At 49.3% G+C, this 23,911-nt stretch overlaps 1 protein-coding gene and 1 long non-coding RNA gene across 3 annotated transcripts in view; both read right to left on the reverse strand.

Annotated features, from left to right (window-relative positions):
- GALNT14 (polypeptide N-acetylgalactosaminyltransferase 14) overlaps positions 1–23,911 on the reverse strand; it is a 205,447-nt gene that overhangs the window by 67,468 nt on the left and 114,068 nt on the right. For both annotated transcript variants that reach the window (XM_038561198.1, XM_038561199.1), the window contains exon 2: positions 9,548–9,717. In XM_038561198.1, coding sequence (XP_038417126.1) covers positions 9,548–9,717 — 170 coding nt within the window. The remainder of the gene's footprint in view (positions 1–9,547; positions 9,718–23,911) is intronic.
- Positions 4,322–5,317, reverse strand: LOC119869778. Its single transcript, XR_005372278.1, has 2 exons — positions 4,953–5,317; positions 4,322–4,668 (listed from the first exon to the last, which is right to left on the reverse strand). It is a non-coding gene; the product is annotated as an uncharacterized LOC119869778 (long non-coding RNA).

Genomic DNA, 23,911 nt, shown 5'->3' on the forward strand with positions numbered 1-23,911 from the left:
GTTATAGAGGGCAGACTAAAAATCAGGCTTTGTGCTTTGGTTGTTGGACAAATGGCCTAGGAAGGTGAAGAGAGCAGGTATAAAACACTCAATGGGGTACCAGAGTGGCCCGTGAGCTTCTGAAAGGTGCTCCACCTCACTGATCACCAAAGAAAGGCAAACCTAAACCACAGGAAGATAACATGACTCAGGCTCTCGAAGGCTCAAGTGAAACACACGAAAGCCAGTCACTGATGACAAAGGCGAAGAGCCCCTGGAACTCCCAGACGCATCCACAGCCGGTGGGGTGGAGACCCATGTTCACCAAGACAAGTACAAGATTCATTAAAGGAAAAACCCCAAAAAGGAGCATTCACAGTAGAACATATATATCATTGGCAATATACTCATACAAAGGAATACTCTACAGCCGTGAGAATGAACACACCGCATCTTGAAAGTGTGGCTGGATTTCATACCCTTAATTTTGAGGGAAGCCAGACACACAAGAGCATACTGTATTAAATCCATTTATAAAAGTTCAAAAACAAGCAATATTAGTCTATGGCATTTGAAGTCAGGAGAGTGTTCCACGGTGGGGAGGAAGGGGCAGGGACATTAGGGTGGCTCTGCACCAAGAGTCATCTTGTCCTTGATGGAGGTGCTTGATGTAGGAATGGGGGTGGGCTCTCCCTGGAAATTTCTTCAAGTGTACATGAATGAAGTGTCAACTCTTCTGTACGTATATGGTACTCTGATTCAAAGTTTACTTAAGATGAAGAGAGGCTCTGAGTCTTCGGGCATATTTTGGTCTTGCAGGGATATTTCAAGAGCCACCAAAGTGGAAGAATTCAATACCTCCCATAACATGGGCAAGAGCCACAGCCAAACTCACCAATCCCATCTCTTCTCTTGAGCATGTCAGCTGTCCTGATGACCCCAACAGCACTAAAGAGAACACCCAGTGCAGAATGCAAATCCAGGGTCTCCTCTTTAGCCTTCTGCCTTCTTAAATGTGTCCCAAAACACTGTGGGGTCCCAAAAATCAATGAACAAAAAAAAAAAAAAAAGGATAATTAGAGGAAAGAGAAATGATGCCACCTTCCCTTTGTGGTGTTACCAGCTCCAAGTGCATGCGCTAGGGCTTGTTTTCAAGGCTAGCTTATGGGAACCTTCCTCTTAGGGTGAGTGGCCCACTGTTGAGAAGGTACTGGCAACCTGCGGTGGGCAGCAAGGAGATCCCAGCCAGGCAGCCTACCTGGCGAATCCAATAAGCTCCATGAGAGCAAGTGTTTGGACTGCTTGTTTACTGATATATCCCTACATGAAAATGAATAAAGGAAGCCTTATTCAATACACACAGTCCAAGGGCGCCTGGGTAGCTCCGTCGGTGAAGCATCTGCCTTTGGCTCAGGTCATAATCTCGGGTCCTGCAGAGTCTGCTTCTCCCTCCACCCCTCTCTCCCGACTCCTGTGTGCTTACGCGCTCTCTCTCTCTAATAAATAAATAAATAAATATTAAAAAACCCAACAACAAAATACACAGTCCAGAAGGAAGAAGGAAGATTTCCTCTCAGCCCAGCAACGGGAAGCTGCCCTGGCCTGCAGCCAATGAGAAGCCGCCACCACTGCATTTTTGTCCAATGAATGTTTGTTCAGAACGACCTCTCCAAACTCCTCCTTTCACCTACGAAGGATGCTTTACCTTTTGTTCTTCGGACTTGCCCACAATCCCCCATAGTTTGTATGTCCCAAAATGCAATTTCTCTGTTCTTTCTGGCCAAACTCATTTGCTGCTCAACAACCTTTATTGTTTAATTTTGAAGGTTGACACCTAGTAACATAATACTCAATAATCAGCAGGATAAATTTTGTGGGGGAAATAGTTCGTTCCAGATCAAATTCCCAATCCTAGGCACTGAACACACTTCTCCGTGTCTTTCCACATTTCTTTGCATTGTCTCCTTCCTCGGGCAATGTGTAATAAAGGAGGCAAACCAGGGTGGGGATGCGTGGCGGGGGCGGGGGGAGAGAAACACGCCTCCAGAACTAAAGCCATTTAGTGCCTTTCAAAGGCACATGGGTTCTCTTTGGTCTTGCTGAGAGAACACTACAAGAAACAACTGACTCTGTTAGCTGACTGAACTATGCTACACCCATGCCTCCAAGCAAAGCTGAAACAGAAATATCAAACTACCTTAACTGGGAAACAAAATCCTCATGCAGCATTTCTTCTCTTTGCCCTATAAGCTGCAGTAAAACATACACATACACACACACACATACACACAGCAGTGAACTTGGACATAATATGGGCTTTATGTTGGGGACAGAATATATTTATATATCTATAAACCTACAATCTGAAAACTTGATTTTGAGTTTTGGCTAAGCATTGACTAGCTGTGTGATCTTGGACATGTCCCTTAACCTCTCTGAGCCTGGATCTCTCTATCTAGGTATGTGCTCAATCTGCTAGTCTTGCTTCTCTGTCCAAGTCTTTTTATAGCCAGTACTGGTGCTCAATCCTAAACTCAACAGTCAGGTGCGGGTCAAGGACAGACTCCTTTTGCAGGTCCCCACCAGCTCCTTTTCCCTCCAGACCAGTTCTTGCTTATCTCTCCCACCTCACCCCAGAATAAACTCCCCAGTGTAAGACCCAACACCCCCACCCTGAGGAGGCCAGTGCCTTAAGGCCAGGATCCCATACCATACTCTACCCCCTTGGGTCCGCCCCAGTTCAGGCTAAGCTTGCTTTTAGAGGTTGCCTACCATTGTCTATCCTTCCTTGGGGGGCGGGGGGGCGGGAAGTGCATCACTGCTGCCTGGCACAGTTCTGCTCAGTCCTACCTTATGCCCTCCACTCACTCCCCACCAGCAGGAGCTCCGCTGACCCAGCATTGGGCAGGGACATGTTGCTTAGGACATCTGGGGTCGCTGAGATGATGAGGCCATGACAGAATGAAAGTCCAAGCATTCCAACATTGACTGAACTAACTCTAAGCTCCTTATCCTCAATTCAAGACTTTGTTATGACACGACCCCCAGTTTTGCATCCAGAATTATTCTCCCCTCCATCACCCACACTCCAAGGAAATTGGACTGACTCCTGCAAAACAATGTGGCTCTCCCACCTCGTCTTTGCGTATGCTGCTCCCTCAATCTGGGATGCTTGCCACCTGCTAAAATCCTACCTGTCGCCCCCAATTCCAGCTCAAATGCCATTTCCTTCAGAAAGCCTCTGCCTCCCCTCCAAGTATAAATGCCTTCTCCTGGGTAGGCCAGCTTAATGCCGTTCTGACTTTTTTACAGGAAAGCTCGTAACTCGTATGGCTTGCTCCGTGGCCAAGACAGAAATAGCGACACCAAAACCAGGACGGGGCGGGAGATGGGTTCCTGGGAATCGGGGACAGGAAGTCCCATGCATTAGCTCCAGAATAAAAAATATGGCCTCAGAGCAACCCACAGTAGAGTATCAGGAGTCAGTCCCATTTTCTCCATAGACCATGAGCTCCTGGAGAGTGGAGACCAATTTCTAACACAGAGCTTGGCATGTGGTTAGTGCTTGATAAATGTGTTGAGTGGATGAATGAGTGAAAGAATGGGAAAACGAATGAATGAGACACATAATGTCAAAGCTTAAATAAGGTGTGTGAAAACATCAATTAGGGTGCTTTGTTCAGATGAATTCTCATCAGCAATTTTCTTGACTGGTCCCCTTTCAAAGGCTGAGATGCAACCACTCTGGGAAATCTGCCTGAAACTCACAGAGCAGGCAGTGGCAGAGGGACAGGGGCAGCACGCAGGGACCCAGGGGACCAGGAGTGGAAGGAATCCGGCCTAAGAGGTACCTCCCATCTCAGCCTCTGTGGTTTCCCTTGCCCTCATGCCCCAGTGAGAACCCACTTCTATGCCATGTACCTGGTACTCAGAGAGCCACCCCCAGGCCAGCAGACACTGTTCTTCTACAGAGCCGCTTCTAGGATGTTCAGAAACTCAGCTTGCTGCCCCCTGGCTCCTGCCAAGGATCCCTGAGACTCCACGATGCTCTGGAGTGAAGCGCACTCAGAGCTACTATCAATAGGCTCACAAACTCTTGTCTTGAAAAATGGTGCACAGGAGGGCCCAGAACGTAGCAGATGGGGAGAGCATGTTTGCAAAAGCTAAGTGTCTGTGATGGGTTTCCTCTCTCCTCCCCTCTGCCTTGATGTGGAATCACCAACTCTGTGCTAAGCTAGTGGAAGAGCCTTGACTCTGAGGGAATATGAACATTTTTTATGCTTAGCCGTTCCAGCCGTAAAGATTTTTATCCTATTACTGCTAAGTGACGAGTACAAGGAGAGAAATGATGATGATCTTTGGCAGCCATTCCAACCGAGTAAATACAAGGAGGGAGACATGCAATCCCAGACTGGGCCACTGCCCCTTCATTTCCCAGGATGAAAAGGAGCAAAGGAAAAATGTCTTCCCGGTGAGATGTATCGAAGTGTAGAATTTTCCCTTCAGGCAAGCGATGGGTATCCCACTGTTTGAACCATTTAGCACTGCACTGGACAAAGGCTGGGACGGTACTCTGAGGGGAACAATCAAACCCAGCCAGCCAGGAGGAAGTGACCTAATGAGGCTTCCCAGATGCAACGCCTTCCAGCTCGCGGCTCACGGGCGCGGTCCACCCTGCCACCTGCTCCCCTGCAATCAAAGCAATCCCATAATAAGTATTGCTAGGCAACAGCAAAAATATACATTTGCTTTATCAAAATATTTCCTCCCTGCTCGAGGGGTGTGCCTCCGTTTAATGGCTTCTTGTCTGCCAGATGTTCTATGGGCTACTTGGATGATGACAAATCCAGCTGTTGTCACCAAAATGTGTGGCGACAGTGGTGGGGGTGGCACAATTGGAAAATGAGGACGATTTGTTGGACCAGCCAGTGCTGGATAAACAGGAGAACTCCCCTGGGAAATCTCACACTCACCCCAGCTAGATGTGGTCTCTTCCTTACATTTCAACAGTTATTTATGGCATGCTACCGCCACCGTGATACAGACAGCCACGTCTTCATCTTCGTGACCCCAGAGGACCCTGGTGGTGCCCTGGGAGTTCAGGCTCTCGTAGATGTTAACAGGATTATGGATCTCAGGGGAAAATGTGGAACTAGGTTGCCCCGATGCAAGTGCAGTCATGAGATTCCCAGGGAGGCAGGCAGGAGAGCTGAGTGCATGGATGTGGATACATCTAGAATGAGAAAACCAACCACAGAAGCGTGCACTAATGTGCAAACTGCAGTGACTCATGTACCGAGGAAGCTTCAAGGCTATCAAGTCCAACTGCAATGAGAGAACAAAGCTGAGAAAGGAGCGGGGACACGTGGAAGGCCATGGCTTCTCACCTGATCCCCACGCCTCCCACAGGCCCCGGATCAGGGATGAGGAAACTGAGTCATGGCCAAGATGTGTCTAATGGCTGATGACAGCAGGTTTCAATCTCAATCTTCAATCTCATGTGAAAATGTTACATGTTAGGCCAGGGGTGGGTGGGCATGGGAAGGCTCGCTTGTCAACTCCAAAGGGTGAATGTACAGGGTATCTATCTGAAACCACAGATACTTTCTAAAGTAGCCGAGATGAGGACATCACTCACTAAACCCCACCCCCCATAAAGCCTGGGAATGGGGAGTTCCCAGCCTGCCTCCTTGCCTTGGTCATTCCACTCTCTAGGGCAATCCAGCCACCTCCCCGGGCACCCAGGAGGACTGAGAAAACAATGTGACTGTTCTATTCCATATGGGGAAACAAAATCCCTGGCCTCTCTGGGGCTGCTTTCATACGACGCCGGACCACGACAGGCTTGCGAGGGGTTCTATACTGCCAGTGCAGTTTGGCTTTTCCATCAGCCCAGCTGCCTTTTGGGTGAAAACCTCCACAGCCTCATCCTCCTCCCTCCACCTGCTGCCTCCTCCAGCCTCACAGCATCTCTGGATTCCTGAGCGATGTCCCCAATGCTAGCCGCCCAGCAGCGTGTGCTCTAATGCTCAGCTAATAGTTCTGTCTCAGGCGCTTGTCCACACATGTCCTATAAATCAGAATCCAATTACTGTGGTAAGAAAATTGGAAGCAAATTTAATAAGCACAGGCCACTCCCCCATGCTGTTTCTTCACTCTTCTCTTCCCAGTAATGAGAACTCTTTAAGGGAAAATGCTTTTTTCCCCTTTCACTGAGTCTGTTCTCCTGCCTCCTCATCTAAAGCCACTGAAGATGGAGGGAGAGGTGTAAGGGGGCTGCCTCTCAGGCCTCTTTCCCTCTTTGCACAGAAGACAGATGGGAGAAAGTAGTCAAGTGTCTGCAGATTTACTTTCCCTCACATTTGTTCAACAAATGTTTCTTGAACGTCTATCACACACCAGGCACTGTAGTAGATGCTAGCAAAGACGGCTCCCCTTAGAGGGCAGAAGGCTTCGTTCTGTTGCTGGGGCTGATAATTCATGTTGAAACTTCACTCTCGAGAACTCAGGTAACAAGTGGGGCTGACTCTACAGCAGTGGCTCATTCTCACTGCAGCTTTGCCCCTCAGGAGACATCTGGCAATGTCACAACATGGCGGGGGGGGTACTACTGGCATCTAGTGGGTAGAGGCCAAAGATGCTGGCCAGCGGCTTGCAATGTACAGGTGAGCCCCCAGGGCAAAGTATGATCCAGGTCCAAATGCCAGCCATTGACAGAATCCTGCTGATGTGTTATAGGAGACAGGTCACCAGCAGCCCCAGCTGCTCAGAGCTGGGGTAGGCAGGGCCCAAGAAGGGCTTTAGGGCTTCAGCAGCCCAGGCACACTGGCTGGCTGAAGTCAGGCATTATGTCAGGATGAAGTCGGGATACAAGGAGGCTGGGATCCTAGGATTAAGGGACTTAGCTGGTGGTTTTCACCTCACAGACACAGATTCCCTGGGAGATGAGGGCTGGCAGTAGTAGACAGGTCAACCCCAGTGGGGCCCATCTGAGAGAGGAACACTGGGCTTTGCTGGCAGTCTCTGGAATGCTCATTAGTACAAGAGTGATGTGTGCACAGGGTCAGCCCCATATCAAAGTCAGCCTGGAGATGGCCAATTCAATTGTTGGCCTCTGCTGGCACTAGCCCACGGCCTTATACACAGTCAGTGCTCAACAGACCTACCACGGCTGCCTGGTCCCATGTGCTTGCCTTCGTTCCCAATATCCTGTCCTCTCCACTTGCTGCTCTTTTGAATCAGGATCCACAAATCTGAAATCCTCCGAGTAACACAATCCCAGCTCCTACTGGGCAAGGTCAGTGCCCGGAGGCAGACATATGGCAGATAGACTTTTCCTCTCTGGATTCCCCAAGGGTGCCTTGGATTTGGTCTAAGTCCTCCTTTCCCTCTTGCTGCCATGCCAGCGGACCACACTTACTTAACAGATACAGCAGACTGCGTGAGAGCCCCAAACAGGACCTGGGAAACTCGGATCCTCGGGGACTGTGTCAGTTCTTCACTCACAACCAGCATGTATTTCTGGCCCTTGTAAATTGCTTTCATTTCTGCCTCTCAGATCACAGACCAGGTTGACCACAGAAATCTGTCCGGCTCAGGATGTCCCTTTGCACCTGCCAGCTCAGTGAAGCCCCCACTTCCTGCCTCCCTTCTACAGGTGGGGGCAGAGCTCTTGCCCAGATGCACTGGCTCCTTTCCTGGGCAGGAGGCTGTCCTTTGTCTTCTGGAGGGTCTCACGGTCTGGACTCTGGACAGGGGAAGGACCATCCCACCTGAGATCAGGGGGGCTTCTCAGCCTTCTTCTCTCTCCTTCTTCCCTGTTCTACCTGTAGTCTCCACTCAAGGAAATAAAATTACCTATTGTTTTTTTTTTCTTTAATATTTTATTTATTTATTTGAGTGAGAGAGAAAGCAAGCATGAGCAGGGTGAGGAGCAGAGGAAGAGAGAGAAGCAGGCTCCCCGCTGAGCAGGGAGCCCAGTGTAGGGCTCCATCCCAGGACCCTGGGATCATGGCCTGAGCTGAAGGTAGAAGCTTAACCAAGCCACTGAAGCCACTCAGGTGCCCCAAATTACCTAATTTTTAAAGAAAATTCTATCAGATGCCAAGGACCAGGATTAGTGCTGGAGAATTTTGATAGTTGTAATACAAGACTCTGACTTTAAGAAGCCTTCAGGTCAGTAGCAGGGAATGTTCGAGGTACAACCAATGCCCTGGATCTCTGTGTGGGGGACTCTGTGCTGCTAAGAAGAGTCTCATGGGTACTTCAAGGGGAGGGTTAAGTTTGCAGACTCTTGGAGTCTTCTTCTGAAGACCTGTGAAGCCACAGATGCCTTACAGCCAGCTCACTGCCCTGGCATTATTTCTATGGGGAAACCAGGACTCCAGTTCCTTTCATGAATGGTGGTGACTAACAAGGACGGCTTCAGCCCCTCCACAGGACACATTATGTGCATCAAGGTTTCTAAGCTATACAGCCTAGTTGGGGAAACAGAGTCCATCGGCCTTCACAGACTGCCTGCTTAAAGTACCTTCAGATTGACCAGCCTCAAAAGTCATCAAAATTCTTACCACCCTGCTCATAAACCCCAGTGTCCACGAGCGGGTACCCACAGACCCAGATGGAGACAGAAAGCTAGGAAGCTAACACCAGTCCCCTAGCCTCTCAATTTAACAATGCCTTTGAGCTTCTCCATGCCAAACGTGCCAGGCTGCTCTTGGGAGCTGGTGCTGAGTGATTTCCCACAGTAGGCAGAAAGACACCCACCCCCCAGGGGGCCTTTGGCACAGCTGGACTACGCAGGTATAGTCAGGGAAGCCAGCATGGAGGAGGTGGGGTGGAGACAGACCTGCTCACTCAGACCTCAAAGTAGCCTGTGGCTTTGACTCTAGGAAGGACTGGTAATGAGGCAACGAGAAAGACTTCAGAAAGACCCTTTCCGCTGAGAAATAAAGCTCTCTGCAGTGTTTCAGCCCTGACCTCTGCAGCCCACTGGAAGGCATGGCTGGGTGGCAGATAGCAGAACGAGCCTGTGTGAACGGGCTGCTCCGAAGCAGACAGCAGAGGCGTGTGAAGAAGCCCCTCTGGTTGTTCATCTCGCACAACAAAACGTGCTCGGGCTGCAAGAGGAAATGACCTTCCAACGACCAGTGACTGAACAGGCCACCAACCCGCCTTCCCAGGGGTCTGGCCATCCTGCCCTCCCTCCGTTTGAAAGCCAAGCCAGGCCATGCCATGGGGATCTGCCAGGAACACAGGCCCAGGCCATCGGGTCTTCAGTGCTCCAGGATTTCAGGGTGGCCACTGGGTGCGGGGGGGGGGGGGGGGCCAGGTGCAGGTGAAGGAGGTGCCCACACATTTCTCCCTGGAAGTGCCTGGGGATGGCCCCAGCAGTGAGCGGCACAGAGCGTGTGAGCTACACATCACAGACCCTTCAGCGTCCAGCCGGCAGCAGATGGCACATCTGCCCGATTCCTGGCGTGGGCACCGCACGAACCCAGCCTGCTGCTGCTCGGTCATGACCACCGGGGAGGGGGGAGAGTGACAAGGGGGAGTAGGGGCGAAGTACCTCAGATGGCGAGTGTCCGGGACTGCCCGACTGCTGGAGATCCGCTCGCTCTCCCGCTGGTTGAAAGCATACAGCTTATAGGGATCGTCACCAACGCGCCACTTTTTGGCATTCAGATACTGCCGCTCATCAAACTGGTCCCACAGGTCCTCCCAGTCAGCCTCCAAAGTCTGTGTGGCACAAATGGGAAGTCAGTGAGAATGGCTCCCAGCCCTCCACCAGCCTCCTCTGCGTGTCACCGCCCAACTGCAGAGAACAGGTCTGTCTAGCAAAGTTCAGCCCAAAGACGGAGCCAGAGGTAGGATGTTAAGAAAACCACCAGCAACGATAGTAACAAACAGAACAATGCAATGAAGACAGCTGCTGCTTACTGAGCGCTCTGTACGGGGTCCCATGTGAGAATCTTTACTCGCTGCTCCTGGTAGTTCTAGAAGGTGGGCAGGGATCATAGGCCCACTACACAGACAAGAAAACAGCCTCCGCAGGCTACATACCTTGCTCAGGATCCCACCATCAGGAAGTGGCAGGGCTGGGACTTGCGTTCTAGTGTCCTGACCCCATGGACCACCTCAGCAGGGCAATTTGAGAACACCTGGCTGAAAAGTGCTGACACAGTAGCTGGTGCAGAACAGGTACCAAATGACTGTCATTCCCCCTATGCCACAGGAAGAGATGGGAAGTAGGCGATCCATCTATGATAGTGTGCGACCCACCAGATGGACGCCTGTGTGTTCGCTTCTTCCTCCAACCCAGGAATCTGTGATTATTTTTTTTAGGGTTTCTTTATTTATTTGAGAGAGAAAGAGTAGGCAGAGGGAAGGGGCAGAGGGAGAGGGAGATAGAGGGAATCCCAAGCAGACTCCGTGCTGAGTGCAGAGCCTGATGGAGTGCATCTGAGTGCAGATGGAACGGGGTTCCATCTTTGAGATCATGACCTGAGCCACAATCAAGAGTCGGACACTTAACTGACTGAGCCACCCAGGTGCCCCTAAATCTGCTATTATTTTTCCAAAGCATCAATGCGGGAACAAGTAATACCCTCACTGTACCTGGACATGGCACTTTAGAATGTATAAGGTAGCTTCTGGATTCACGATCTTGTTTCATCCTCCCCAGACTCTGTGCCAAGCTGGGAAGACACGTTCTCACAGAAGTTATGTGCTTGTCTGCACAGGTGGGCCAGTGGCAGAGCCCAAAGGAGAGCTCAGTCTCCCAGGCCCTCCAGGGCATTCACACAGCAGAGAAGGTGAGGCCACTGACAAGGCAGGAGGGGGTGGCTCCTGCCCAGAGCCAGGCTGCCTCATCACTCCGCCCACACCAGCTCAGCACCCAAGCAGAGACTCTCCGCACAGCCAGAGGAGGCTGTGGGCTTCAGAGCCTCCCCACGCTGGACGCTTCCCTCAGTGGCCACTGCCCAGTGAATGGATGCTGACATTTTCACCCCCAGGGAGAGCCACTCAGACCTTTCAAGTTCATCAAAGCACAAAGAACTCTGTATCTCTGGGAAGAACCTATTGACCAGGCTCTGCCCTGGAAGGTGAGGACTGGGGCTCCGGGGCTGGCAATATCCCCAAGGATGAGATGCTCACTCATGTGCTACTGACTCTAGTCACTGTGCAAGTATGAAAAGCTGCCTGAGTACCGCCCATCCCATCGCTGACCAGGATGCCCTCTGTACGTGGGGAACCTGACAGGAAGGCCCAGGGCAGGCCCTACAGATGGCAGGGCAGGTGCTCTACCCACAGGGGGCAGCTGCCAGTGTGCAGTTAGATCACGCACCACTTGATCTAATCTGGTAATTGATCTCTCTCTCTCTCTGTTATCTCCCTTTGAAACAGCATTCTCCTGCTAATAGCACAAAATGAAGCTTTGGAAACCAGTGATTTTTATCCAATAATTGATTTTATTAATGTCCTGGAATACTGCTGCTACACAGGGGGTGTGGTGTGAGATCCCTGCGTGTGCTGTGCAATGTCACAGCCTGACACCTGTCACCCATACTTGGAATATCACCACAGGGTGACCCTGACATCTCACTGTCCAGGGAAGGGCCATACGGCCCTGTATCATCTCCCTCTGGCTCATTCCCAATTAGATTCATTGCAATCCTCTAAATCAGTGGTGACCCCTAGAGCACTCTGGTGCTATGGAGGGGAGATGCAAAGATCGAAGGCCCCAGGCCTCGAGGAGGCTGCAAGGTTGCAGAGAGGCATGCACGAACACATCTCTAACACCTATACCAGAGGAATGAGGGAAGTGGGGAAGGCTTCCCGGAAGAAGTGTCAAATGAGTTCGTGCTTGAATGATGAACACAGTTTGCTTTGCTTAGGAGGAAATGAGAGGAGTATACACGTGTAGTGAAAAACCCAGACAAAAGGCAGGAAGACCTGGAGGAGGGAGAATGTGTTCAGGGCATAGCTAGCTCAGGAATGGGGAGGCCAGAGTGTGGACTGCAAAGAGCACATGAGTGAAAGAAAACTCTGGAACACGGCTGGGTCTATATGAAACAGGTCAGGTGGAGGTGGTCTCTGGCCACATGTGCACAACAAAGTGGAAGGAAGAGACTGCCACAAGGAGCCCAGCTGGAAGGTGACCTGTAATCGAACCTGGTGGGAAGGGAGACCTAAACCCACCTCAAGACTGTGCCCCCTCCACACAGGAGGGCCCCCACCACCCGTGGCCCCCAAGCAAGATCTCACTTGACTCTCTGACCAGAATTTTTTTTTTTAAGATTTTATTTATTTATTCATGAGAGACACACACACACACAGAGGCATAGACAAAGGGAAAAGCAGGTTCCCTGCAGGGAGCTCGATATGGGACTCAATCCCAGGACCCCACCACCATCATCCTGAGTGAAAGGCAGATGCTCAACCGCAGAGCCACCCAGGTGTCCCATCTCTGACCAGAATTTGCTCAATCTAGAGCACGTGTGTTTCCAACCCTAAGTACGATGCCACGCACAGAAAACAAAGACCATCTTTTCCATGGAATATATCTGATTAAGTCAGCCAAACCTGGGCACTAAATATTGAAATAGTTTGGCACCAAAAATGAACGCTTAGAAGCACATCTAAGTGGTTTCATTTCTTTCCTCCCACCATGCATTTGGGAGATACCCTGAGTCCCCTTTCCTCTGACCTTCCCTGGCCTGTTCCTCTCATTCCACTTTCAGGCTCTTTAGCTCTAATACTATTAGAGCTGATTATGTGACTCTCTATGATTTCAATGTGTTTGGCTCCCTGTCTTCTTTCTCCAGCTACTAGCTCTCTCATTGCCCTAGGTCTCTTCTTCCCTGACCTACAACCTGCCCCATTAGAATGAGAAAGTCTCTATCCCACGAGGAGGCTTCTATCCTATTCTGAACTGTGCTTATCCTTAATAAAACTTCTCAAACTTACCCTGTGATAAAAGAAGTAACACGTCGGGGGTACCTATCATGTGTCATAAACATCTGCATCTATCTAATCCTCACAATCACAGATGCTAATTTTACCAATCCCATTTTACAAGTGGGGAAACCAAGGCATAGAGAGAGTAAGTGCCTTGCTCAATGTCACACAGGTACTATGTGCTCGAGGTAGGATTTAAACCCATGGAGTCTGGCTCCAGCTCCCATGCTCCCGACCATTGGATGACACTGTCTTCCCAGAGCCTTCCTGCTATTTCCTTGGGTCATCTTCAAAGACTATCTACATGTTTCCCATCATTTTTCTCAGCCAACTTCTTTCTCGGGATCTTCTTCCCTCAGAGGATCTCTGTGCCCCCTTCACTATCACCCCACCAGCCCATGACTCTCCTTTCTGGGTACCCAGTCTCCCCCCAGCCAGGGTAGGAAGGGTGCAAGTCCAGAGGCAGATTCCTGCAGGAAGGCTGGAATACACCAGGTTAACACACAGGAGATCAGAATTGAAAGCAATGATACAACTTATTAAAGATAATAGAATTCATCCATCCATCCAATACTTGAAATCCCAGCAAAACATTCTAGTGTCCAGTGGGATGTCCCTCCTGGGTCCATCCAGGCACACAGAGGTCCCAAGGAGCCCACTCCAAGCTTCAAAGGCCTGCAACTTCTAGAAATTTCCTTCTAATATTGAAGCAGAACCTGTTGCCTGTCAGAAGCAAATGTAAATCCTATTTAGAGAAAAGCATCTCCAACTCAGATCTCCAGGATTCCTACAAAGCTCACCAAAAGGTGAAATCACAATAAAAAATGCCTGCCCTATGACCCAGCAATTGCACTGCTGGGGATTTACCCCAAAGATACAGATGCAATGAAACGCCGGGACACCTGCACCCCGATGTTTATAGCAGCAATCGCCACAATAGCCAAACTGTGGAAGGAGCCTCGGTGTCCATCGAAAGATGAATGGATAAAGAAGATGTGGTCTATGTATATAATGGAATATTACTCAGCCATTAGGAACGACAAATACCCACCATTTGCTTCAACGTGGATGGAACTGGAGGGTATTATGCCGAGTGAAGTAAGTCAGTCGGAGAAGGACAAACATTATATGTTCTCATTCATTTGGGGAATATAAATAATAGTGAAAGGGAATATAAGGGAAGGGAGAAGAAATGTGTGGGAAATATCAGAAAGGGAGACAGAACATAAAGACTCCTAACTCTGGGAAACGAACTAGGGGTGGTGGAAGGGGAGGAGGGCGGGGGGTGGGGGTGACTGGGTGACGGGCACTGAGGGGGGCACTTGACGGGATGAGCACTGGGTGTTCTGTATGTTGGTAAATTGAACACCAATAAAAAATAAATTTATTAAAAGAAATAAAATAAAATGTAAAAAAAATATATATATATATCAGAAGTGCCCAGGTGCCTCAGTCGGGTAAGCGTCCAACCCTTGGTTTCAACTCAGGTCTGATATCAGGGTCATGAGATTGAGCCCTGCGTCAGGTTCTGTACTCAGCACAGAGTCTGTTTATGCTTCTCTCTCCCGTTCCCTCTGGTTCTCCCCCACTGCGTGCTCTCTCTAAAATAAGTAAAATAAATCTTAAAAAAAAAAAAAATCAGACACATGGGAGTGACAGTTAGTGGAAACTACAAACAACAGATTTAGATCTTCCAGAGACTTCAGAGGCAGGAATTACAGATACAAAATAAAGCATAACCGTAGATAAAACAGTTAAAACAGGAAATAAAAAATTAGCAAAGAACAAAAGTTCACTGAAAAAGAACTGAGTATAACTTTTAGAAATGAAAAAGTATAATAAGGATTGAAGGTCAGTATCAAACAGGCCAAACAGAAAAGCTTATTATTACCTCCAAAGCTTTTTCACTACAATGCTGCATTTGTATTACCCCTGTGACGTAGGCAAGCCAGCTGTGTTGTTCCCATTTCACACATGAGAACACTGAGAGTTAAGGAAACAACAGGAGCCTGCTTCAGACCACAAAGATCAAAAGTTCGCTATGGAGACTAACTCAGGACTTTTGGCTTCAAAGCTTGTGTTCCTTCAACATCACTGAATGTTTCATTCATCCAGGGCCACTTTTTAGCCCCTTGTTGGGCAGTCATAAAAATGGAGAAGTATCTGCTCACCCAATGACATTACTATTATTCTAATGTCTGCCCAGCTGGGAACTGATCTTATTTTTCCAAGGGCCAGTCCAGGGAGTGAAGAGGACGGCACAATCTCTATGTAAGTCCTGCCCAGGATGAAAGGTCTGGAAAAGGAAGGGCCCTGAGAATGGATTCCCTCCACCCCTGGCCCCCTCTGCCCCAGCGTGCAAGACAAACTCCAACAAAGAAGGAAGGGCCAGCCAGCTCACTTGGGCTCATAGCAAAGGAAAGAGCTGGAAAATCCTTTTCCCTCATCTAGGGACAGCACATCAATTATGGATTATTAGATAAGATCTTCATTTTAATATTTCCACCATGTATTATCACCTCTTCCTCTCACTGGAATTCTGTCTTGGGAGTTATTTAACTGATGTGCAGAAATCTAAATTTAATTTATTATGATCTAACTCACTTTAGAAGCCAAATTACCCTGCACTGGAGAAGGATCAAGTCAATATCCCACTTGGCTTTCTATTTATCTTCTGCAGGGTTTTCTCTCCTTCTCTTCAGTATTCATTTTATCTCGGGTGCTGGTAATAAATTTAAATTTTCCTCAGAATTAGGCAATTGCTCCTTTAATGCTGTAGTTTAATGGTTAGTATTAATTATACGAAAGTCACTCCTTAAAGAATGTAGAGGATGGAATGGACATATAATGGAGGAGGAAAGGGCTATTTCTTGGGCCAAATGAGGTAGCATGTCATCAGCAGGGATGAGTTTATTCTTCTATTCTAGCTCCTTCCATTTCTTCCCTACTTTTCACCCCCTATCCCACCCTAGAGCCAGGCACCTACAAAATGGGTCTGCTGGGAGCTGCTTGCTGCGGCTTCTCTGAGCCCCGGGAAAGTCCTGCCAGCTTGGAGGCCAAGCCTAAAACCCTAACACTGGCTTTTCTCCAGTCCTCCAGTCAATCTCACTGAGGCTCTGACAGCAAGAGCCTCCACTGCCCAGCTCTCCCCTCCCTGCCACTGCCCCAAACAGACACACACCACCTTGTATCCCAACAACACATCACACAAATACAGCTTTGGGAGAGGCTTTGAGCTTTCTGGAAGAGGAGAAGTTCTGATCATTATTCTAATTGCCTAAAAACCCCAACTGTGAAATATAATATGATTAATAGAATGGACAGAAGCCCAGCTTTTGTTTCTGGAATAGAAAAGAAGAAACACACACAATTTGGACCTTATATGAAGATTAATTTGCTTACTAATTAGCATGACAGGGAGGTACCGGGGAAGTTTTTAAGTCTGCGTGAGAATGGGGAAGAGGGCCCGGCTCCCCCGCAGGTGCCAGGGTGCCTGAGCACTAATGCCGATGTGTCTGCTCCCTTCCTACTCAAAGTCCTACAAATTCCTAAGTTCACTAAATTCACTAAAGACGAAACCCAGAGCCCCCCCCTTTAGTTGGAGTGGCATCTCAAATTGCTACAGCTGGCATAAAGAACACCCCCTGATTGCTGGTAGGCATGAGGACGGTGAGAGCTAGCTCTACCCACAGCATTCATTTCTGCATCCTCTTGTGTTCAAAGACTGGAGCAGGAAGCCAACTGCTCGAACACCAGAAGCCTCGTCCCTCCCAGGTCTGGAATCCAGGGAGCAAGAGATTGGGGAGGGCAGGGAGCCAGGTACCCCTACGGGGCTCAGGAGAAAGAGGATTTGGTGGACCACATGGTGACACAGGCAGATGCATTTGCCCCCAACCAGGAGGCGGATGCTGGAAAGAGAACATGCTCTAAGGGATGGAATCGGTGCCCAAGAGAGACGAAGCAGAGAATCTGTACTTCGGAAGAGAACAGTCAGAAGTGGGCTCAGGAGGGGAAGCCTCCAGCTGGACAGAGCAGGACGCTGCAACAGCCCATCTCTGGTGTGGACAGTGAGCCACCTTGCGTGAGCGGTCACCTCCTCAGACTGGGGGTGCACCTGCAAGGGATTGCTGCAGACATCTTTCAACTGGGCCACAGTGGCCTCTGGCAGGACTGAGAGGGGGCCTCAAGGTTAGGGCCTTGCCCCACGCCTCACAGGAAGCGACTTCGAGAAGGAAAGAATAAAGCACTAAAAACAAGATTTGCATTTCTCAGAGACAGAAGAAATCTCTCCCCCAAAGTCAGACTCCTCCTCCCTCCTTGCCTGCGCAGAGCTGGGAAGTATCTTTAGGGATCATCAGAAAGCAATTTTGCCTCAAGGAATAGGTATGGAGCCAAGCAACTGTCCAGGGGCACTACTGAACCCAGGTATCTAGCAGGGGTCACAACTGGACATGCCTTAGGGTCACTGAGAACAGAAATGCCAGTAAGTATCAGTTAAGTATCGCACAACACCTGCCTACTACTTACCACTCTTTAGATCTCCCCTTTGGGTGAGGCAAAATATGCCCACAGGCCTGCATTTGGCCTGAAGGCCACCAAACTGTGACCCTGGGGGCAGTAGGGGAATAAAAGGAGAATGGTAAAGAAAGATAAAGGAGGAAGGCTGATGGGAAGGGAACAGTGCTCACACCGCAAGTTCCATTTTTTTGACTTTTCTCCTTCAGGGAGCCCCTTATCCATTTCAGCCTGATTTCACTGGAAATCAGTAGAATTTCAGCAGAATTATAGCTGCCAGAGTGTTTGCGTGTGAGAAGGTGGAGATGGGCAGAGAGGGGGGAGCACTGCACCAGGGATGACCCTGTAATCCTTCTCCAAGTTTCCTTTGATGTCGTGAAGAGAACGCAAGTCAGGAAAAGCAGGGTCCGAGCCTCGGTCTACTTCATGTGCCCTTTCAACTACTTGTGGTCAGTTTTTATCCCTTCGTCTCAAGGGCAGTACTAATCTTTACCCCACATCACTTTACAGGCCCACATTAGATCTCAGAAATGAGACACAGCCTGAAAAATTTCTTGGCAAAACATAATGCATATGTAACGTATTATTATGGTCAACACTGCTACAGTCACTATTATTTCTTTTGGGGACTGAATGCTAATGGAGAGAAAAGGCAATTTACAGCCAGCCAATTTATGTTTAGCTTCTTCCTTCCTGTGGCAGAAATGCGGTCTCTGACAGCATCCACAGGTGACTGTTTGCATCACCTGACTGCTGTGATAAAAGCACAGGTCATTACTAACCAGATGTGTCCTGGGACCCTCAGCAGGGCGGACCTACGCAAAAGTTCATATCTCAAACATGGGTTTGAGCTCAGGGCCGTGCAAATGATACGATGTAAAACTATCTTACGTGTAATAGCTCCGTGCACTATAGAATTTTTAGCCCTCTACCCACTACCCACTAAATACCAGTAGCACAAACGCAAGCACCACTCATCTCTCTAGTCATAAAAATTAAAAATACATCCAAACATTGACAGTGTTCCCTGGAAAGCATTGAGAACCATGGATATAGATGATTCCAACCCACTATCTCTTCTAAAACCCTATCAGGACACATGTACAGCCTCCAAATTATGATACAGCAAAAATTCTGAGTTAATAAAATGATTCATTGCGAAAATTAAAAAAAAAAAAAAGCATAATAGCTAAGGGTTACTTCTAGCTTAGGATGGTATAAATTGAGCTTTGCAGGGCCTCTGAGCTAAGTCCCTTTGTACAGCGTGGAGGTGGGAACACAGGCCAGCACAGAAGCTGTGCCGGTGATTCTGGGGAGAGACCTGAGGAATCTCAGGGGTGAGGTCAGAAGCCTGACCCTGCTTGAGACTTCAGGTTTCCCATCAGCCAAGGAACCTGGACGTCAGGACTCCCTGCTTGAGGTGGACCCCTCTCTTCCACTGAACACATGAGCCCAGAGCGTGATCCTGGAGACCCGGGGATCGAGTCCCACGTTGGGCTCCCTACATGGAGCCTGCTTCTCCTTCTGCCTGTGTCTCTCTCTCTGTCTCTCTCTCCCTCTCTGTGTCTCTCATGAATAAATAAATAAAATCCTTAAAAAAAATAAAAATAAAAATGTTACTCATCACATCTTCAGGACAAGACAGAAGTAGGTGCTATGACGAACCCTATGTTACTGAAGGGAAACTGAGGATTGAGAGTCTAAAGGGATTTGGCCAAGTAAGTGGAAGTGCTGGGATTAAACCCAAACAGGTAGGCTCTGCTGGGTCCTTAGGCAGGACCCGCAGTGGCAGGGGGTCACGGGCAGAGGGGCCCCTGTGCCAGCACCTGCCTAGAGCAGGATGAGGAAGAAGGGAGACAATACGGCCAGATGCAGTCATACACCTTCTACTACATTACCTGGAAACACCTTTCCTAATCCACACACTAAACTAGATTCTGGCTAGAAAAGAAGTTTCAGACTCAAGTGTCCCCTAAGCCCTGTCATTCACTCCCCGAAGGTGACATTAGCAAGCAGCCTTAAGCTCTCAGCTGAGAATTTGTTCCCTTCCTTTCCACACCTCCGAGGTGGAGGCCAGATCTCCCCAGATACCGTGTGCAGCGCAGGCCGGAGCTTAGCGCGTTCTCTATCTTCTCTGTAAATAAGGTGACATCCAGATACCCTCCAGCTCCCTGAAAACTAGGTCAGCTGCTGAATATGTAGGTGTGGGTTGGAGTGAATGACTTTGAAATGACTTTATCTGGCAGGACCCCATGGGGGCCGCTGGCTGGCTCTTTTTATGTCAAAAGCAGACCCAGAGTACCCGGACGGCTTGCCTGCTGAATCCGGGTGAGGGTGGGAGGCCTGCCTCGGCCAAGGGCAAATTTAGTACTGTAGGTGGCACAGCGAGTGATAATGGCAGTGGGCTGAAAAACAGAGAGAGATCCTCCAGAGCCTGTCCTACACACTGGCCATCTTTATGACACAGTGGGAATGTGGTCCATACCATGTCACGCAACTATTAAAAGGGGCTTAGGATGCACTTGCTCATAAACAAGACCCCCATTTCCCTCACTTTAGGAAACACCAATAATTGCTCCCCCAAATGACGTGCTGGTCACCAACCTTTCTTGCCCATTCATCAGAGTGCTTGTGGCATGATCCCTTCTGCAGGTGAGTTGTGAACTGTGAGGGGGTGGGAAGTACCAGAAGCGCTATTTAAAATACCGCCTACACACCAACTCAACTTCTTTTATCCACGGTGGCCTCCTCTTCGCTTTTTCAGAATTAGGCATACTCTCGCTTTAATCACATCCGGGACCTCTATGGGAATCCAGATTTGCAATTCAGATACATTGGAAGAGATTAATTACTTGCCAGAGCTGTTTTGGTTTATGTTTTACTTTATAAGAGCACTCATTCACTTTATTTTATAAGAGCACTCATATATAAAATTCCTTTAAGTAATCCATTTTCTTCATGCATTAAAATCAGATTCTGGTGACAAAGAAAATTCAGTATCTGAGATTTCCCAGAGCGCTCTTCTGGGAAACGAAGTTAAAACTATCAAGGCTCTCTTGGCCTGTGCCTCTCTGCTCAGCCCACCTGCTTCTCCTGGACTCACAGCAGCAGGGATCCAGAGCCCCCTGGCCCACAGTCCCCAAGCAGGACACTTGTCTAACTCATAACTTGTGTTATGTTGTGAGCATGTGACCACTACATCTCTGGTTCCAGCTCTGCTTCCTAAGATGGCGAAGAAAGGTCACAGCCAAGGCATTAAGCCACCTTTCAGACTTTTCAGCACCATCTTCTTTCTTCAACTTTCCAAGGGCCAGCCAGCCTCTGTCTGGGGGCCCGTCCATCAGGACCTTAGCTCTACATAGATGTAGCTTCCTCTTGCCTGATTCACTCAGTGGCTCAGCGATGGGCTCCCCTGGCCTCGATGTCTTGGGCCCCATCAAAAAGCTTCTTCCAGCACATTAGACATCAAGGATTTCCAGGCAGCAGAGACGACAGACAGACTGTACCTTCTGGTGTGCCTCTGAAAGGAGGGCTGGGAAAAGAGGCAGACGAGTGGGGGTGGCGGGAGGGCGCGGTGTGTAGAGAAAGTAGGTCATTAGTGGTAAAGACTGCAATTTTCAAGTGGTTGTTAATGCTTTGTTTATATGGATTTCTCCAAATGTGACATTTTAATGGCATCATAATTGTGTGATTACAGTGCAGTCGACACTGCTAGGGGAGGAAAGGCGACAGGGACTCTGGCGACCTGCTGGGGGAGGCGGCTCCCTGCATGGGCAGCCAAGGGGACTGGCTCAGTCCCGACCAGGCCAGGATGCCTGCCGAGCATGAGAAGTGGCTCCCCAGAGGGCCTGCGGCTCCACAGGGCCATGGGTTTCCAGGAAACTTGCACCCAGCCTAGACCCTCGGATAGAATCAATGCCCAGGGCTGCAGGAGCGAGAGAGGGTAGTTACACATGTCCCCCCGCCCCCCCCCTGCTCCCCCAACCACCAAGGCCCACCCATAAGAGCTGCCCTTCTTCCTTCACTCTGCGCATGTGTGTGCTCATCCATTAACTCATTATTTCTTGAGTTTCTGTCACCTGAGGGAAAGGGCCAATAGATATTCAGAAACAGACAAAATTCAGTAAGAAGGAGAGTGGCAAGGAAAGGGATCCACAGTGACTGGGTGCCTACCAGCCAATGTCTGCTGGCTTCTAGGAGCACCCCCCTCTCTCAGGCTCCTCCTCACGCTCTGGCCTCGTCTCCATCTCCTTTGCTGGCTTCCTCTCCTCCCTGGCTTTGAAATGTTGGCATTCTCAGGGGCTGCATCCTGATTCCTCTTCTCGTCTCCTTACCTGCTTACCACTGGTGACCTCTATTCCTGTGCCTCCACCCCCTCTCACAGGTGGCTAACTCCCCACCTAGCTTTCCGGCCTGGATCTCCTTGCTGAGCTCCACCTCTACACTGAGCAGAGGCCTACCTGACACGCTCACTTGGGTGTCTCACCCCGAGTAGGTTCCAGATGGAATGCTTGACCTTCCCGTCCCAACTAGCATCCCCTCCTAACTTTCCCGCGTGAAGGAATGGGGTAAGTGACTCACAGAGGAATCTGACAGTCTTTCTTTCTGATGTTTCTCTCTCACCTTTGCCTTTAGCCTGAACCCCTCGCCCCACATATCTAACCCATCACCATGTCCTAAAACATGTCTCCATCCATCCCCCTGCCCTCCCCTATCTCTACAGCTGTGCCCCATCACCACTAATGGCAATTAGCCCCACTCTGCACTTGTACTCTTGGCCCCAACCACCCATTTTCCAGAATCATCTTTTGAAAGTCACACCTGATCCTCTCTCTCCCCATTCTAGATCCAAACCTCTCCAGTGGCTCCCCCTGCACTCAGAATAATGTCCCCTCTCCGCTCTGGCTCCCTCACCCCTGCCAACTCTCCAGTGTCATCCCATTCTCCTTTCCTCTTTGTTCATGATACTCCAGCCACGCTGACCTCTTCAGCTTCTAAATCAAGATCAGATCTTTCCTGTCTGTTTATAGGCCGAGTTCTCTCTTCCCTTCAAGATTCAAATATGACCGTATCTGGAGATAGCGCCTCTAAAGAAGTAACTAGGGTTAAATAACGTCATCTGGTGGGGAGCGCAGGGTGTAATCCATGGGACTGTATTTGGAGATAGGGCCTTCAAAGAGGTGGTTAGGTGAAATAGCCGTCAGAGTGAAGCCCTAATCCCTCACGATTGGTGTCCTTATAAAAAAAAGACAGAGATAGCAGGGGTGTTCTCACACAGAGAAAAGGCCATGAGAGGATACAGCAGGAAGGCAGTCATCTGCAAGCCAAGGAGAGAGGCCTCAAGAGAAAATGACACTGTAAACACTTTGACCTTGGACTCCAGGCTTCCAGAACTGCAAGAAAAGGAATTTCTGTTGTTTAAGCCCCTCCCACCCCCAGTGTGTGGTATTTTCTTATGGCAGCCCTAGCAAACAGGCCTCCATGCCTGTTGGGCTCTCTCCCTGGAACAGTCTTCATCTGACTCACTTCTACTCTGCCATCAGCCTCAAACATAGTGTTGCTTCTTTAAAGAGGCCTTCCATGGACGTCAGGTTGAATCAGTCTGTCCTTGTATATATACATTTTTAATTCATGAGAGACACACAGAGTGAGGCAGAAACACAGGCAGAGGGAGAAGTGGGCTCCCCATGGGGAGCCCGATGCGGTACTCGGTCCCAGGACTCCAGGATCATGACCTGAGCCGAAGACAGATGTTCAACCATTTAGCTACCCAAGTGTCCCTCTCCTTATATTCTCCTAGAACTTTGTACCTCTCCTTCAAAGCATCTGGACACCCCAGCCTGCACCAGCTAACTCTTAAGTATTTTATTTCCTGTCTGCCTCTCTGACCAGGCCTTGGCAGTCCTGAAAGCCAGAGCCATGTCTTCTCACTCACCCTTGCAAACTGTGCAGGTGATACCCTGTGTGGGTAGCTCCTAGCCCATGGTAGATTCTCCAATATTTGTTGAATAAATGACTCTATGGACATGAATTATCTCATTGAGAGCCCCAGGATTGGGATACTATGATTCCTATGTCAGACACAAGCAGAGGCTAGAGGAAGAGAAGGAGATATGCCCAAAGGTAGCCAGCAAGGAAGGAGCAGGACTGGTTGGGGAATCAGGGTCATCTGCCTACAAAAAAGGCCAGAGAAGGGAAGGCCACCTGGGGCCAGGCCTGTCAGAATGCTTTGGGAAGCATGCAAGTCCCAGCTTGGACCTGTAGGGATGGGCCAGGCTGATAGGAGCCAGGGGAAATGGGAAGAGTATATGCCCAGCAGGGCTGGGTTTGCCATCTTTCTCCCCCAGTTTCTATCTCTGAGACCTTGGGCAAGTGATTTGACCTTTCCTTGGCAATGGAGAACATCACAGCTGCCCACTCTGTGAAACCATGATGCTGGTTTATGAACTAATGGAAT

This window comes from Canis lupus, chromosome 17, assembly GCF_011100685.1.
Source record: "Canis lupus familiaris isolate Mischka breed German Shepherd chromosome 17, alternate assembly UU_Cfam_GSD_1.0, whole genome shotgun sequence".
NCBI lineage: Eukaryota > Metazoa > Chordata > Mammalia > Carnivora > Canidae > Canis > Canis lupus.